We start from the raw sequence: 17,379 nt of genomic DNA, 5'->3' as shown, positions 1-17,379 counted from the left end.
TTTTTTTTTTTTTTTTTGGTTCATATTTGGCAACATGTAACAATCCAATTCTTGTGGTAAGCCAGGCAAACTGATTCACATTAAATAAATCTATCATCATGTAAGTGAGAAAAGTAAGAACCCTCAAAACTTGGACAGTTTCCTAAAACTAAGCAGGGCTGCCATGTGAAAATCAAGCATAGCTTTCGTAAACCTCTGTTATTATTATATATGAGGAAACAGAAAGCTCTTAAAATAAGTAACTGGATTTACCGAAGTAATGAATACCAACTTGCCTGTGGCTGACCAGTGACCCCTAAACCCGAGCCAACCCAAGCATACGAAGATCAAAGACTTTTGCATAGCCATGACCTGTATATTTTCGAGTGAACTAATTTGGTTTCTGCTAGTGTTTGCATTTGTGTAATCTAACAAAGGCATGGTGAGAGTAGAATTGTTTTGCTAATTTCCACACACCAAAAAATGTTAACTGCCTAAAATTTCCCCACTATTTACATGTGATACCAATGAACTCTACCTAGTCATTTTACTAGCTACTGACCCTATAGCCTTAGTTCTTGCCAACAATGATGAAATCAAAAGAGACAGGCCGCACAGAGAGAAAAAGAGTGCTAAGTTGAAACATTAAACGTAGGGTAACCAACTAATAGCCAAGATAAGACACGCAGAAGACTAGGGTAAGTCCAGTTACTTTCAGTAAATGAAATAAGGTACCCTGAAATCCCTGAACGGTCCAGTCAATTCGTTTGGATAGTAACACCCAAATCTACCAAATGTGCATCTAACTAATTGCTACCTTACTGAAACTAAGCATAATCCGAAAAGCAATTCAAGATAAAGAGCTCAGCAATCTCAGATAGACAGATAGATACCCAAGACCGCTAATATATTGAAACCCCAACACACAGAACTAACCTCGTCGTCGAGAACAGAGTGGTAACCCTCTCGGAGATAATCAGGCGCCTGAGCGTGTCTGTCTCGCGGAGCCCAAAGCACGGATCTTTCTGATTCTTCTTTGCTATTATAATTGTTACGCCACTAAGCTTTTCTTGTGCAAACTAATAAAACAAACATGGTCCAAAACGAAGTTTTATTTATGTATCTCGGCGGTCAAACAAAACACACCATTCAAGTTTTGGTCAAAATGTTTCGTAAAAAGAAAACAAAAACAGAAGAGAAATTAAAAAAAGGCAAAAAACACTCCGGCGCCGGCGAGTCGGCGATAACCCTTTCTCTTCAAACACTCAAGGTAGCTGAGCCCAGAAACGTGCAACCTTTGTCTTCAATATGGACAAGATCCTTCCAAATATTTTCTCTTCCTTCATCCTCGACATTCCAGGAAGCCAAGATGTTAGTTCCATACCCAATTGCCTGAAAAGGCTGCTTCTCGAATTCTTCAAACCCCCCGAACGCTCCTCCACACCATAGTGTTTTTATCATAACAGATAATTTGACTCATAATGATTCTGAATATAGAGTTTCCAATTACGACGGTGTGAACCTTAGGCTGCGCACGACCTAACCAACTAGTCCTTTTCTCCCATACAGCAGAAGCAGCCATCGTGTTGTAGATGAATCTCGTGGCTTTACCTTCCGAGACAGCCCAGAGTTCTATATCGCCGTTATCTGTTGAGTTCATGAGAACAACAGAGGAGTTCTCGTCCAAATCAGGCTCGGGAAGCGATACCCATTGGCGGGTTTTGGGGTTGTACATCTCAGGCTTTAGTTTTCTACTTTCATCTTGGATTCCTCCAAGAACACAAAGATTCTCTCCAACCGTAAGTAAAAAAGCTTCGCTGTTGCGGCCATGAGTCATTGGCTCTGTTTCACTCCATTGATGGGAAGCGCAGTCAAGAACCTTCAGCATCTTGGTATCTATGTCTTTTGCGTCCTCCATCACATATATAGACCTTTGTAACCCCACAGACACCTTTGGACGCAAGTTCAGATTGTTCATGGACTCCATGGAAACAAGCCAATACCTTGAAGGTTGCGGCTTCTTGGATAAGACATACGATCGGGTTCTTTGATGATCGTCGACCCAACAGAGATACACGCGTGGTTCTTTGCTTCTCTCTATCGATCTTGCGACAAAGAGTTCACAAGAATCGATTAAAGAAGCCATGCTTTTTGAGCTCAATGAGAGAAGAGGATAATGAAGGATTGAGACTTTACCCAGTATAGAGATGACGACATCTCTGGGTAAGTCAGAAAAAATACTCATTGTGAAGAAGACGAAGATGAAATTGTAGAAGACGAAGTTGATTCTTATTTGAAGAGTAGAAGTTGTGCAGAGAAGTTAAAAGTGACGATGAATAAAAATGTATTCTCTGAAATATATACTGTATTTATACTTCTATAAATTGCATTATAATCCTCTTATTTTCTATAAATTTCCATTCCTTCCTCTACGTTTCTGATTGATATTTTTAACTACAGCATCGTCGTAATAATAGAGTAAATAGAGGGGTATTATTGGAATTCGAGTAAAATAGAGAGAGAGAACTGTCCGCGTCTGATTCTGATCGCCTCGAGACTCTTCTCTTGTCAAAAATCCTTCCCATGGTTCATATTCCACTTTGAGAGACGAAAGCTTATCGTTTCTACAAGAAGAAGAAGAAGAGATCCTCCTTCACTTTGTCTTCTCCGCTCTCATCTAGATCAAAAACTCTTGCAGGTTAATAATGCTCTTCTCCTTCGCCAAAAACAACTCGATTTCTCTCTCTCTCTCTCTCTCTCTCTCTCTCTCTCTCTCTCTCTCGCTCTTCTGTGATTGTGGAGTGATCGGATCTTATGTTCCGATTCAATCGATTTAGATACGAATGATTGTACATTGAAATTCGAATTGCGTTGCTACAGGATATGATCTGGGATCCAAGTTTTTTATTTGTTATCCTTGACATTTTTGATGTTGTAGATCGTGTTTGTTTTGCATTCTCGTTGATTGATTGTGACACGATGCTAACGAATTTGATATCAGATCTTTCTTTTTGGTGTGTCTATATATAATTTTAAGTTATCTCTTATACATGATTTATGTTTGTTGTGATTTCAGTTCAATCTCAAGTGGTGGTGGTGTTTAAGTTTCTGAACTATCCATGGATCAGGCGGAGCTGAGTATAGAGCATGTTTGTGATTCAATGTCTTTTTACTCACTTAAAACATGAATGATATGACAAGTTTGAAACAGGATGATGCATACCGTCATTATAGATCTTTGATGTGTGAATTTTTTGTTTTCTTTCAGATTTTTGTAATTTCTGTTGTTGTTGTTGTTGTTGTTTTACTCTGCAGGTATTGAAAAGGGACATTCCATGGGAGACTTACATGAACACTAAGCTGGTTTCAGCAAAAGGTCTCCAGCTCTTAAGACGCTATGATAAGAAATCTGAAAGTGAAAGGGCACAGTTGCTCGATCAAGTAACTTTTCTCCTTCCATAGACTTTCTTTCATTACTTGAGTCACTTTCTCTGTTATTTAGTGACCATGTTACCATTTACCTTGTCATTTATAAAGTGATATGTTGATGCCGTTATTGCAGGATGGTCCAGCTTATGTTCAACTGTTTGTTAGCATCTTACGTGATATTTTCAAGGAAGAAACAGTGGAATATGTTTTGGCTTTGATCTATGAAATGCTCTCAGGTATATCAAATTTTGAATATATATGTATTTACCTTTTTCTTCATTTTAGTTACTGAAGAATATTAATACATCAACTGTTTTCCAGCAAACCCAACACGAGCTCGATTATTCCATGATGAATCTTTGGCAAATGAGGATACTTATGAGCCTTTCCTGAGGTGACTCCCTTTTGCAAAAGTTTTGCTTGTCTGTTCTATCACTTAACCCTTTTCAGTTTATTACTTTTGTATACGATCTTCCTCTGACAAACATATAACATATGTAAACTGCTTTTAGTTACATTTTTTTCTTGATTTTGACTGCCTATATCATCTTTAAAATTATGCAAGCTAAAAGATATGTCCTCTTTCAGGTTGCTTTGGAAGGGAAATTGGTTCATTCAAGAAAAAAGCTGCAAGATCCTTGCCTGGATAATAAGGTATTCATTACTGTCTATCATACTTCTATAAAATATGAATGTAACATACAACCTCATTGACTTGGCGGGTCTTGTTCTGCGCTCAACATATAGTGCTAGGCCAAAAGCTGGTAATGGTGCAATTGATGATGTACTCGAGGGGTTGGTGGAATGGCTTTGTGCTCAGGTTTCTTCTTCTTATCTCTTTCTCTCTTTCCTGTTTAATTTCTTCCAAGTTTTTATGTTGGTTTTGCATTAGTGTTCAAGTGTTAGTCTTATAGACAATGCCATTGATAGTGCTAGAACTCAAGTAGTAGGAAAGACTTAGATGGTTAATAATTTTTCTGTTTTTTGGAAATAACCAATAACAATTTTTCTCTACCCAAGCCTTTGTTTTAGTACACAAATGCAAGCACTAACAAAAAACAAATTAGTTCAATCGAAGACAAAGAATTATTTTGTGTATGGATAAGTGTTTGATTTTGGTAAATAGATGCAAATTTGGTGATCTGGAAGGAACCTTTTATATTGTGACATAATGAATTTAGAATAGCTTCTGATGTCCGCCATAGATATCACAATCCTTAATTTTGATATGCAGTTGAAGCAACCTTCTCATCCTACTCGTGGTGCTCCAATTGCAATCAGCTGCCTGTCGTCACTGCTTAAGGAACCTGTTGTCAGATCGTCGTTTGTTCAGACAGATGGGGTGAAGTTACTTGTCCCTTTAATTTCCCCAGCTTCCACTCAGCAGTCTATCCAGGTAACTATATATATGTTATGGAAGTAGTTTTCGCCTTTTCGGTGAAAAAGTCCACCAAAGCAGTAAATAAGTTTTCAAATCATGCAAAGTTCTAAGGGGAAAGGTAATGGCTAGACAGACACTCTGGGGGAAAAAACTTCATTTTCAAATGACTGACTACGAAATCTATTGATTTATATAGCTCCCTTATTCTAAAATGTGGGCTGAACAAATTAGTAAACTTTGAAATAGTTCTGTTTCAGTTTTCAGAAGGAAGAAGCACCGCTCTCTGTTTTTTCTTTATCATAATTTCTCAGTACCTAATTCATGTGATTTGTGTGCTTTCAACCGACAGCTTCTGTATGAAACATGTCTCTGTGTCTGGCTTCTGTCCTATTATGAACCTGCAATAGAGTACTTGGCAACATCGAGGACAGTGCAAAGGCTCACGGAAGTGGTTAAGAGCTCGACTAAGGAAAAGGTGAGCAACGTTCTCTTTTGTGACTTGGTCATTGCTATCCTGCAATTAGTTAAAGATCATAGGACATGGTTTGGTTGATCAATCAGAATCTCTGTCACACAATGCCAAGATTTTTGTTTCTTTTATTTGTTTTGAGTCATTAATATGCGTAAATGTGGCGTGATGCACTTGTTATAATTATCTGACGGTATTTTGTCTTACAGGTTGTCAGGGTGGTCATATTGACATTCAGGAACTTGCTTCCAAAAGGTACATTTGGTGCCCAGATGGTTGATCTTGGACTCCCACATATTATCCACAGTCTAAAAACACAAGCATGGAGTGATGAGGTAAGACAACTTAAATACTTGTTAGCTGTTATGTGGAACGTAAATCTCTTAATTTTCTGCTAAATCTGGTGATATAAGTGATGCCGGTAACATTAGATGTGTGTTTTAGTATATGGTGATAGTTAAACCCTTTAAATTCTGAATTTGTAAAGGACTTGCTGGATGCACTGAACCAACTAGAAGAAGGGCTAAAAGACAAGATCAAGAAATTGAGTTCTTTTGACAAATATAAGCAAGAGGTGCTTCTTGGCCATCTTGACTGGAACCCAATGCACAAAGAGGCCAATTTCTGGCGTGAGAATGTTACAAGCTTTGAGGAGAACGACTTCCAGGTATTCTTCTCTCCTGAACACCCACTTGTAGTGCTTGGAGCGGACTGGTTCAATCCTGTTTTGGCCCTTCACAACAACCCTAACCACTTGCTAAACCTGTGGATGCAGATACTCAGGGTCCTCCTCACAATCCTGGACACGTCAAGTGATCCAAGATCATTGGCGGTGGCATGCTTTGATATCTCACAGTTCATACAGTACCATGCAGCAGGGAGAGTGATAGTAGCAGACCTCAAGGCAAAAGAACGAGTGATGAAGCTGATGAACCACGAGAACGCTGAGGTGACCAAGAACGCTCTCTTGTGCATTCAGAGGCTTCTCCTGGGTGCTAAGTACGCTAGCTTTTTGCAAGCTTGATGGGACTTGCATGTTTCTTTCAGTATAGCGGAATGCAGCCACAACACACAGATTGTTTGTGTTTCCTTTTTCCCCTGTCCAAAACAAAATCTTGCTCCAAACTCCTGCATGCACTTCTTTTCTTTCTATCGATTCTACATATTCCAAGACCATCATCTGTTTATTACTTTCCCTGGAGAATCTGCTATTTGTGTGATTAAATAATTTCTGGGTTGTTTTATTTTTGTATTTATTTATTCAATAAAGAGACCTTTAAGGAAGAATGCTATTGTTGCAGAGAGACACTTGAAGGCCAGTTTGTTTGTATGATGTGAGAGCTTTAAGATTAACTTTTGATTTACTTGTTAGATGTTTAAGTAGTAGATTCAACATTCTCCAAAACTGGCTACATATTGAAAACAGTACTTGTTTCAGTCTAAATTTTATTACAAACATAATGTCATACGTACATAGATACGTTGGTAAAGGTATACTCCATTTATACAATTGAACTACAGTAGAACCTCTATAAGTAGAACCTCTATAAATTAATACTCGATAAATTAATCATTTCTGTAAATTAATAAATTTACAATAGAACTTTTATAAATTAATACTTGATAAATTAATCATTTCTGTAAATTAATAAATTTCTTCAGTCCCAAGTTGGGAATAATGTAATTTTAGACATAATTCGATAATATAATAAAATAATAACTTTTTAAAACGTTCTTTGTAAATATATGGTCTCAACAATAGTATAAATTAATAATTATATAGAAATATCTAAATATATGTATATATATATATGCACATTAATTTTTTTAGAGTTTATTTTTAATTTTTTTACTACATAAACATCTTTGAGCGTTATCTTCAAAACATAATAATTGTTATTTTCTTTGTAATTAATTTTATAAGAATATTAGTTATAACAGTTAAATCTTATTTTAAATTCTTTTTACCTAATTAGGAAAGTCTCTCTATAAATTAATAATTATTAGTTTATTGATAAATTAAAACCTCTATAAATTAATAGATTTTCATGGTCCCAATATTATTAATTTATAGAGGTTTTACTGTAGATTATAACCCGTAAAATGTAATTTATTTATTGGTTTAGCATTGTAAACTGAAAAACAATTATCATTTTTTTTTATGAATATAAGATATGTATTTTGGTGAATATAGATCTGAATGATTTATATTAAAAGTTTAGAAGGGTGTTAGGTAAGATTCTATTTAAACTGCACAATAAAATCTCGGAAATCACATTAAGATTAATTGTCAATATTTTATTATTTTTTACGCTTAACAGTATATTTTTATGCCTAACAGTATATATGGTGTAACAATATATGGAATAATCAAGATTTTTTTAAGAAATTGTATAAATTATTGGAATATTTTTGTTAAGATGATTTTTTTGAATATTCTTAAGTGTATTCATATAGCTCAGAGATTGACCAATTAATCTATAATATTTTTTTGTAACCAACATATATTTAATCTATAACCACTTTTGTAACAAAAAAATTATATAATTTGTGTAATATCGTCGTATGTTCCATTAAGAGGGTTACCGTTTGATTTACTCTGGTTAGCGTGTTTAATTAGATTCTGGCATCCTCCATAACTGGCTATATTGAAACACATTAGTTTGTTTTTATAGGTATGCTTCCTTTTACAACTGAATCATCAAAATCTATAACAACGGCTTCATAGTTCCAAGATCTTGTAAGCAAGACAAAGCATATTATTCATTATCAGCTTGGTATATTGAACAGCTTACATAGAAGAAAATGAACTCTTTCACTCAGATATCTTGAGATGGTTTTAACTAAATTATGTAAAGTTGTATTACATGATTTTTTTTTAAAAAAAAAATCCGGGGGTGGTTTGGCAAATTATTTATGAGGTTTTATTGGGCCACTAATAATCGCAAGATCCAGGCCCGTTATACCCGTCAGGGTTTTAGCTGGGCCACCAAAAATAAAACTTGAACCGTCAAATAAATAGATGACAGTGTGTAACTTTAATCGCTCGCCACCGCCAGAGAATCGGTCTAATTTTATTACAAAACATAATGTCATAGTTCGATCTAATTTTATTACAAAACATATAATGTCATATTTTAAAAAGTAAGAAAAGCATATATTATTCATAATCAGCATAGCTTACAAAGAGAAGATTGAACTGAATCACTTGATGAGAATACATCTAGTCGGTGCTCCTTCGGCTCCAACCAATCTCAACGGTAAGCAATGAAGCGAGTATGTTCCTACCTCCACACCATCCAGCTTCAGTGCTTCCACAGGGATTATATCCTGAAATCATCATGTGTATCTCACGTGTTAAAGATGTAGTTTCTTTCTCACTTTTACGCCTACCTATCTCTCTCACTTTCTTGTTCAATGAGATATAGCCTATAAGGTACTTGAATACTTTCTTTTTTTTTTAATAGAGAAAGATATACTCACCCGTCCTTTAAGAATAACCCTGTGTGTTGCAGGTGATTCCTCAAAAGCAGCAAAGGAAAGATAGTCTAGCCCTAGATTCCACAATGCAGAATACATAACCGGATTCAGAAAATGTAATACAAGCTATTGAAACACAATGAACATAAAGAAAAAGCTAAACATGTCGTACCAATAAGTTTGATGTCTGTGTTCTCAACCAACCATTTCGCCCCATCAGTCACGAACCCAGCAAAGCTTGAATCAAACTCTTTCTTAAACATAAGCCGCCTGGATATTTCAACCACAGAGAAAACAAGAGTTAGAGTAAGCCACGAGTTCACAGTAAGATATTGGTAAACAATATTGAGGCACTAACTTGTCAGTGTTAGAGGTTCTAAAGAGCACACGACGAACTCCTCTTGGAATATGAAGCGATTCCATAATCTCAGCTAATAACAAAACAAAACAAAAAAAAAGCATTAAGACAAAGATCCATAATTTCAAATCATCAACTTGGTTACAAAAAAGTTCAACAAAACTCACCAGTAATGTTCTTGTCTCTAGGAACATCAACCAACAGAGCAGGACCTTTACACAAAACCCAATTTCAACATAACTTGATCACACTTAAACTAAACTCAACAAAAACAAAAATTTCAAGAAACAAGATTTAGATTTTATATACCATTTAGGACTTGGAGGTCGAGTGAATCGGTATCAAAACCAGCGTCGTAATAATTATCCCAGAAGTGACCTGGAGCATCCACATGAGTTCCTGAGTGAACAGACAGTTTCATCTCAGACACGTTGGCGAAAGATCCGTTCTTCATACTCGCGGCTAATCTCAGGAAAGACTCTCCCAATCCTTCGGAAGATGACCAAGCTGGCATCTCCGGCGTGTAACGGTGGCTGATGTCGTATATCTTACCTCCTTCATAAATCTCTCGGCGGATTGGTTTCGGATCATCGGAGCGGACGACGTCGAGGAGATAAGAAGAGAGAGAGAGTGTAACGGCGAGGATGAGGAGAGGGAAATTGGGGACGGAGCGGGTCATTGTTTCGGGTCGGCGGGTTAACGGGTTCAAGTTCAATCAATCGAGATTTCAAGCTTAAATAAGAAAGTCTTCTTTGACTTTTCAGTTTTGCTAAACCGTCTATATTGACAAAAAGTTTATAATTCAATTATTTTTTATTCAAATTTTCAATCTGTATAGTATATTATATTTGCTTGGTTTTTAACTATCCACGTTTCTTTTCAGATATAAGAAAAATTAGAATTTTTTTTTTTCGTTACGGAAGAAAAATATTATTTAATTGAGATTTAAAGGAAATTGAATTGGATTTTGATGAGTGTAGGACATATATATATGTAGTGTGTCTTGTTGAACTTCATTACTAGCAAGACATAAATACATGTACAGAGCTTCATTGCTTGATGTTACTTTACTAGTTTACTTATTTGATTCTAAGTAAATTGTGTGCAGATACAACTCTTACTTTGCTTCTCAAGTCTTTAAAAATGATTTTTTGCCTCCAATATTATGTGTCTGATGTCTTCTTACTCTGTCTCCGAGTAACCAACAGACAGCATACTTGTGTGATTACATAAACACAGATCAAAAGACAAAACACTCTTAATAGGGATATCAACTGTAGTCACAATCATGATCCACAAAAACTAAAAATGTAAAGATATATCAACTGATGAATGTAGAAGTCGAGAGATATATGATACAAGAATCTTAATACAACAAAATGGTAGGCGGGCGGCACGAGATTTTTTTTTTAATCAGTTTTTAGAAGAAGATTGGAAGATAAAAACCGCAGTTAAAACACCAACCAATGCTGTAACAGCTAAAGCAACCGTAGGCAATGGACTTGCTACTCCAAAATTCTGAAAGACAAAATCAAATCTTGACATTATTATTATGGTTTTGCTTACACAATTTCTCAAAGTTTCTCATTTTAAGTTCACAAGCAAAATTCTCAGATTTGATGTGTATATACATACCTCAAGAAGTCCTTTACCAGTGGTAATCTCAACAGTAATGGCAACAGCAAAGCCAATCATGGCGCCACGACCAAGCCATATGTCCAAACCACTGCTTCCTTCTGTACTTTGCTCACTTCTAATTGAAACTGTTGCTGCTCTGTTTCCTCCTCTACGAGTCATACTCAACTTCAATGGCACTGAACACAGACACAGACAATACACAAAATCACAAATGAAAGAAACAAAGTTTCATATCTTTTCCCCGGATTTACTCAGCTAACCAAGGCAATTGCACAAAGCTACTTCACAAAAATCAGAAAACTTTATGTTACATATAATTTTCCCCCCAATTCAGAGAACCAAACCATTGTGTAAACAATAAAGTCTCTTAAAACGAATCAAAATTGAGCTTCTTAGAATACCCAGAAACCCCAATTTCCAATCTAAAGATTAAATTCAGAGAATTTAGAGAAGAACGTACAGAGAGGAGAACCAGAAGCGAAGGTGGATCTGCTTCCAGCAAGTTGCGGAACATGAACCCTACAAGTAGAAGAACTATGGTTTGCGATTGTGGTTAGCTTTATTGCGCCAGAATCTGGTAAGATGATAATAATAATAATCCGAAACTAGTCAGATACATTATAGAGACAAGTAGTACTAGAGGAAGAGAGAAACAGAGAGTTACTGGGAAGAGAGAAGGCGAGAGACGCAGAGACTTGATACAAGGCCATCTTCTTCTTTCTATGTTAGATTATCACAACACTCTTCTTCTTCTTCTTCCTTCTTCCTTCTTCAACTAAATCCTTCGTCTTCCTTTCTCAAGAGTCGCAGAATTATCTGTTCTAGCTGACGACACGTGTCTTCTCTCCACTCATTCAAGTTCGTATCTTGTTTTCACCTTCTCGAGCTACACACACTTTTGCAAAAGCGACAGCGTTTCACAAACTAATGCTTCTCTTAGAGCAAAACCGAACCAACTCTGAACCAAAACCAAACTATTTTTACCGGTTTAATCATAATCCGGTAAAATTAGTTTGGTTTGGCTCGGTTTTGCTCTAAGAGTAATCATAATCCGACGTTTTTACGGTTTCCAGTTCAAGGTGTCTTACTGTCTTCGATGTTAGATGTTTTTTTTAATTACGGGGAAAAAATTATTCAGAGAAGAGAGAAGCACTCAAATAATAGAAACCATATAGTTGAAACATCAAAGAGACAACTACACTCAAGTCTCAACGTAACCAAAACTTGTAAGGAAAGCCAAAATAACATTATTGCCTAAACCAACAAACAAACGTCAAATCCTCACTCGTGAAATTTTAAGCTTCAAGAGATTTCAAGAATCAAACAACACAACAAACTAGAGCTTGAGGAAAACGAATTCCTCAACCGCTGGGATTTCTCCAATCTTCTTTAGTGTATCCTTGCTTGGTTGGTCATCTACTCCAATCGCCATAATCGCTTGCTTCCTCGGTGCGATTCTCCCAACGCTCATGAAGTTAACGTTGACGTTAGACTCTCCCAGGATGCTTCCGACTGTTCCAATCATACCAGGTTGATCCACCTGCCTGCACAATATGATACTACCTTCAAGAGTCACATCTACCTCAAACGATCCAACCTTTGTCAAATGTGGGACTCCGTCTTTAACCCTTCCTTCCACTTTCACCTCTCCTGATTCAGACAATGAACTGGCGAATTTGGACTCCACGTTGCCTAGCTGGACAGTTATTGTCTCCAAGGGGCTCTCTGGTGAACCATCCAAGAGAAAACGTTCCTCTGAGAGTCTGAGACCTCTCTGCTTGGCTGTGAAATCAGCGTTGACCAAGTTGACATATACGTCAGAGATTGGCTCGATGATTCCCTTGGTGATCATGGCTCTTAGAAGTCTGGTGTCAAGATCGTCAGTGGCTCTTGCTGAGGCGTATGTGATTTTCACGTTTTTCACACCGCTTCCTCCGGCCACCAATTGCACTGCCAGTCTTCCTAGTTTCTCGGCTAGAACCACATATGGTTTCAACTCGGTTAGAACCTGCAGATAAGAGTGTGATGTAAGCTTAAGCTTAAACAATTGAAATCTTCCAACTGGAATCTGATAAGAACAGAGCTATAAACCTGCTAGTCTTAATCCAATTCACATTTCAACTTGATTATGAGGCTCTTAGAACAAATCCCTAGAAAACCTACCCTCACTTCAACAATTTTTCCGCATATTAACTTCTCTCTAACCAACTCAGAACACATGTAAATTGCTACGTTCATTCCTAGGGTAGCTACAATAGAGCTATATAGCAAATAGGCTAATAAGTTTGCCCCTTTGAAACAACACCAAAATGTGTGTATCTTACTAGCACAAGCCAGTGCTCACCTCAGCAGAAACCATAGGTGCATTGACTGCAGTAGCAGCAAGCTCTCCATTCAGAGCTCCAACAACAGCTTCAGCGNCTTCCTCCGGCCACCAATTGCACTGCCAGTCTTCCTAGTTTCTCGGCTAGAACCACATATGGTTTCAACTCGGTTAGAACCTGCAGATAAGAGTGTGATGTAAGCTTAAGCTTAAACAATTGTAATCTTCCAACTGGAATCTGATAAGAACAAAGCTATAAACCTGCTAGTCTTAATCCAATTCACATTTCAAAGAGGAGAAGCTTGATTATGAGGCTCTTATAACAAATCCCTAGAAAACCCACCCTCACTTCAACAATTTTTCCGCATATTAACTTCTCTCTAACCAACTCAGAACACACATATAAATTGCTACGTTCATTCCTAGGGTAGCTACAGTGGAGCTATAGCAAATAGGCTAATAAGCTTGCTAAAATGTGTGTATATTACTAGCACAAGCCAGTGCTCACCTCAGCAGAAACCATAGGTGCATTGACTGCAGTAGCAGCAAGCTCTCCATTCAGAGCTCCAACAACAGCTTCAGCAATTTCAATGGCAACTCCTTCCTGTCAAAGCCAAAAACACCAACTAAGTAACAAAAGCCAAACAGCAAACTCATGATTAAATATCACCAGGACTGTAACATGAATTTCTCACCTGAGCCTCCATGGTACTGGCTCCAAGATGAGGTGTCACAGTAACCCTCTCGTGCTGCACGAGCTTGCTGTCTTTAGCCGGTGGCTCTTTTGTGAAAACATCAAGTGCAGCCTGAGCAACGATGCCAGCATCCAAAGCTCTCACTAACGCGTCTTCGTCAATAACACCCCCACGAGCAACATTGACAATACGAACTCCCTTCTTCATTTTGGCAAAGGTCTCGTCGTTTAGTATCTTCGACGTTGTTGGCGTAAGTGGCATGTGAAGAGAAATAAAGTCAGCGGTGGCGAGGGCTTCATCAAAGCTCACTAAATCAACACCAATGGCGTGTGCACGGTCTGCTGGGGCATAGGGATCATGAGCAATAACACGCATACCAAGACCCTTGGCACGTCTAGCAACTTCCGTCCCAACTTTCCCGAATCCCAACACTGCAAGAGTCTTGCCCACAAGTGAAACCCCCACATACTTGTTCCTCTTCCACTCTCCTACAATACAAAAGATACATCAACAAGTCAGCAAGATTACAATTCACTCCACACACAAGAATCATACAGCCAAAAGCTTAATCCAATGTCACAATCCTATAACATCGTCAACAACAGTACAGGAAAAGGAAAGCTCATGATATAAATTTGTAAACTCGAGATGCATCAAAAATAACAAAACCAATAATAAATACTACGCCAAGTAAGGAAGGTACATGAAACTGAGGAGATGAATAAAAAATGACTAACCAGCCTTAACAGAAGCATCAGATTGAGCTACGTTCCTAGCCATAGCGGCCATAAGAGCGATTCCGTGCTCAGCAGCAGCGATGGTGTTAGCCGTCGGGGCGTTGACAACCAAACAACCAAACTCAGTCGCTGCACTCAGATCCACGTTGTCGATCCCAACACCAGCGCGTCCAACAACCTTCAACCGTCCGCGAGACGACTCGAACACCGCACGGTCAACCTTAGTGCCACTCCTCACGATCAACGCATCACAGAGCGAGATCTTAGTGTTGAGTTCCTCGGGAGTCAAGTTATACGAACAGTCGACATTAGCGAAAGCCTCCAAAAGCTTTAAACCAGCGTCACCGAGCTTCTCAGCAACAAGGATCGTAGGCTTAGATCCATCTCCAGCGGTGCACGAAATGAGAACGAATCGCCGGCGAAGAGTATTGCGTCCACGGTTAGGGAAAGCGACGGAGATCGCGGATGGGAGAGGCGATCTGGAGGAGAGAGTCACGTTCTTGAAAGAATTGGTGGCGACTGAGATCGAGGAAGCTGCGGCGGCGGCGGCGGCGATTGACATTGCTACCGCTTTATGAGTAGTGAGTGTGAGGAAAAAAAAAAAGTTGGTGGCTGAGTATACAAAACAGAGACGAGGGAGAGAGATCTATAAGTTGTTTTTTATAGTCGGCTCAGGGGTTTGGTGTGATTGTGATATACTTACTTACTTGGAACAAGGCGATGGAATCTCACGCGCGTTTGTCTCGCGAGTGTGATTTCTGTTTGGGTTTTGTGATTTCCAAATGTTGCGGCGAATAGTGTTTCATCTTTTACCGGAAAAAAAAAAAAAAAAAAAACAAAAATACGCAAACGAAGAAAAAAATAATTTGGGGGAATAGTCAACTTTTATTTACTTATTTGTTACAAATATCTCACAATTGATATCTCTGACCAAGAAAAAAAAAAAACAAGAACAAGATCTTAAATTTATTGAAGATCAAATCGAATCTACCCGAAAAAGAAAAAAAATATTTACAGCTTCGATTAGATCTTTGGCAATGCAAATAGAAAGAGATTTGGAAACCTTTATTGTCATGTGGTGTGGGGTGTCCTGACTCCTGACGATGTCTGGCAGTGGCAGATCTTTGCCGCTGGTTTAAAATAGAGTAGTATCTTATAAAGATTTTTTAGTAACATTTAATAATGCAGGTTTATTATAAGTAGTTTGTAATTTATATTGTGTCGTTGAATCAAAACCTGCGTTTAACATTTAGTATTATGCGTTTATAAGTTTAAGACCAAAAAGAAAAACTAATGGACAATATAAATTCTTGAATCTAGAGGGGGTGATTAGTATTCAGTTGTTGTGTTTAGATCCAAATCCATTTTAAATAAAACAGGAGTAAACAACAACATTGCAGGAGAGTGAGTGTCCATGCTTGAACGCAAGTAGTAGTAATAATAATGGAATAAAGGGTCCGGGACCACCCACTAGTAAACGAGCTACGCACTTCTTATTATTTGAAAAGTAATTGAAGACTTCAGATTTGAATTGAATTTTGGACTTTTAACATAGACCTCTTCAATTTAGTTTTTGAGGGCAAGTGGTTCGTTTGTGTCGGCTTACACACATGTAAATACAAAAGAACAGTCATTTTAGTATTTGGGTTATGTAATGTTATTAGTTGGTGGTCAAATTTCACAGTAGGGAATATTTGAAAGGATATACTGATGGCTGTGAGTAAGTAAGTGTAATTTATTGGCACGTGAAAGATTTGTTTTCGTGTGTTTGCAACTGCTTACAGATGCATTGTTTTTTGCATTTTGGTAGGTCGACCTGTCCACAACCCATTTACTATTATTATTCAACGCAGCCGCGCGTGTATTACTGTTTAACTAGGTGATACCCGTGCTACAGCACGGGATTATATATTTTGTTAGTTATTTTTTTTGTAATTTGTATTTTTGTAATATAGTTTTTTATTTTAATTTATTTTCTTTGTTTATATAGTATTTATTTGTATATTTGGGATTATACAGTAAATTGGAAATCCTAATAGAGTAAGTAGTTTGTAAAATGTATTTTTTCATAGAAACAGACACACCACAATAGTAGATAGTAGTTTTGTAAGAGAATACACTCCGCAATATCGGATAGTAGTTTTGTAAGATGATAGACACACCCTGCTTCCATGGCTTAATTTATAGTTTGATAAAAATACATGTTTTAACGGATTTAACTCAAAAAAANTTAAAATTTATGATTTTCATTTAAATACCTTAAAAGAAAATGAAATAAGAGTGTTTGCCTATATCGAATGAGTTTGTTTGGGATCTTAAATAACTAATCTTGAATGAAATAATATACTGGATCCGAAAAATATTATTCTGGAATACAAACAGATCCGCGGGTTTTTTTCCTTCTGTAGTCGGATATTTTAGGATCCGCGTCCAGACCCGGCAATTTTTTAAGTGATCGACCAAGGGTATTTTCGTCATTTAAAGAAATCGAAACTATAGGTTAATTAGATTAAATTTTGTGATTCTCTAATCATTTTTAATGAAAAACCTACCAAAACCAAGTCATGGTCCATTTTTACTCTAGAGAGTACTTCTGCTTTAATAGTATAGATTATATACTAGGTGATACCCGTGCTACAGCACGGGATTATATATTTTGTTAATTATTTTTTTTTTTGTAATTTGTATTTTTGTAATATAGTTTTTTATTTGATTTATTTTCTTTGTTTATATAGTGTTTATTTGTATATTTGGGGTTATACAGTAAATTGGAAATCCTAATAGAGTAAGTAGTTTGTAAAATGTAGCTTTTCACGGAAACAGACACACCACAATAGTAGATAGTAGTTTTGTAAGAGAATAGACACTCCGCAATATCGGATAGTAGTTT

At 37.1% G+C, this 17,379-nt stretch overlaps 5 protein-coding genes across 6 annotated transcripts; 1 reads left to right on the top strand and 4 right to left on the bottom strand.

The window, feature by feature from the left end:
- Positions 1,397–2,125, bottom strand: LOC104733150 (F-box/kelch-repeat protein At4g19865-like). The gene has a single exon (XM_010452757.1). It carries the CDS (start codon positions 2,123–2,125, stop codon positions 1,397–1,399), a length of 729 nt encoding a protein of 242 aa, XP_010451059.1.
- LOC104729815 (V-type proton ATPase subunit H) lies at positions 2,527–6,611 on the top strand. The gene is made up of 12 exons (XM_010448822.2): positions 2,527–2,677; positions 3,056–3,128; positions 3,295–3,420; positions 3,542–3,644; positions 3,730–3,802; positions 3,997–4,062; positions 4,156–4,228; positions 4,643–4,804; positions 5,139–5,264; positions 5,468–5,593; positions 5,746–5,925; positions 6,034–6,611. Exons 2-12 carry the CDS (start codon positions 3,099–3,101, stop codon positions 6,280–6,282), a joined length of 1,314 nt encoding a protein of 437 aa, XP_010447124.1. The 5' UTR covers positions 2,527–2,677; positions 3,056–3,098; the 3' UTR covers positions 6,283–6,611.
- On the bottom strand, positions 8,290–9,856 carry LOC104729814 (kynurenine formamidase). The gene is made up of 6 exons (XM_010448821.2): positions 9,406–9,856; positions 9,264–9,308; positions 9,097–9,169; positions 8,911–9,008; positions 8,742–8,812; positions 8,290–8,588 (listed from the first exon to the last, which is right to left on the bottom strand). Exons 1-6 carry the CDS (start codon positions 9,773–9,775, stop codon positions 8,463–8,465), a joined length of 783 nt encoding a protein of 260 aa, XP_010447123.1. The 5' UTR covers positions 9,776–9,856; the 3' UTR covers positions 8,290–8,462.
- LOC104729813 (stress enhanced protein 1, chloroplastic) lies at positions 10,337–11,596 on the bottom strand. Its single transcript, XM_010448820.2, has 4 exons — positions 11,399–11,596; positions 11,195–11,308; positions 10,732–10,910; positions 10,337–10,614 (listed from the first exon to the last, which is right to left on the bottom strand). Exons 1-4 carry the CDS (start codon positions 11,442–11,444, stop codon positions 10,510–10,512), a joined length of 444 nt encoding a protein of 147 aa, XP_010447122.1. The 5' UTR covers positions 11,445–11,596; the 3' UTR covers positions 10,337–10,509.
- Positions 11,868–15,156, bottom strand: LOC104729812 (D-3-phosphoglycerate dehydrogenase 1, chloroplastic). 2 transcript variants are annotated; one of them, XM_019233731.1, is made up of 5 exons: positions 14,490–15,154; positions 13,753–14,240; positions 13,642–13,661; positions 13,079–13,154; positions 11,888–12,742 (listed from the first exon to the last, which is right to left on the bottom strand). In XM_019233731.1, exons 1-5 carry the CDS (start codon positions 15,049–15,051, stop codon positions 12,071–12,073), a joined length of 1,818 nt encoding a protein of 605 aa, XP_019089276.1. In that variant the 5' UTR covers positions 15,052–15,154; the 3' UTR covers positions 11,888–12,070. The 2 variants fall into 2 exon arrangements, with proteins under 2 accessions (XP_010447121.1, XP_019089276.1); XM_010448819.2 differs by lacking the exon at positions 13,079–13,154 and having other exon boundaries at positions 11,868–12,742; positions 13,566–13,661; positions 14,490–15,156.

The sequence above is a fragment of the Camelina sativa genome, chromosome 12 (genome assembly GCF_000633955.1).
Source record: "Camelina sativa cultivar DH55 chromosome 12, Cs, whole genome shotgun sequence".
Lineage (NCBI taxonomy): Eukaryota > Viridiplantae > Streptophyta > Magnoliopsida > Brassicales > Brassicaceae > Camelina > Camelina sativa.
Note: the sequence above shows the minus strand (reverse complement) of the source record. Positions and strands in the feature narration are given on the sequence as shown.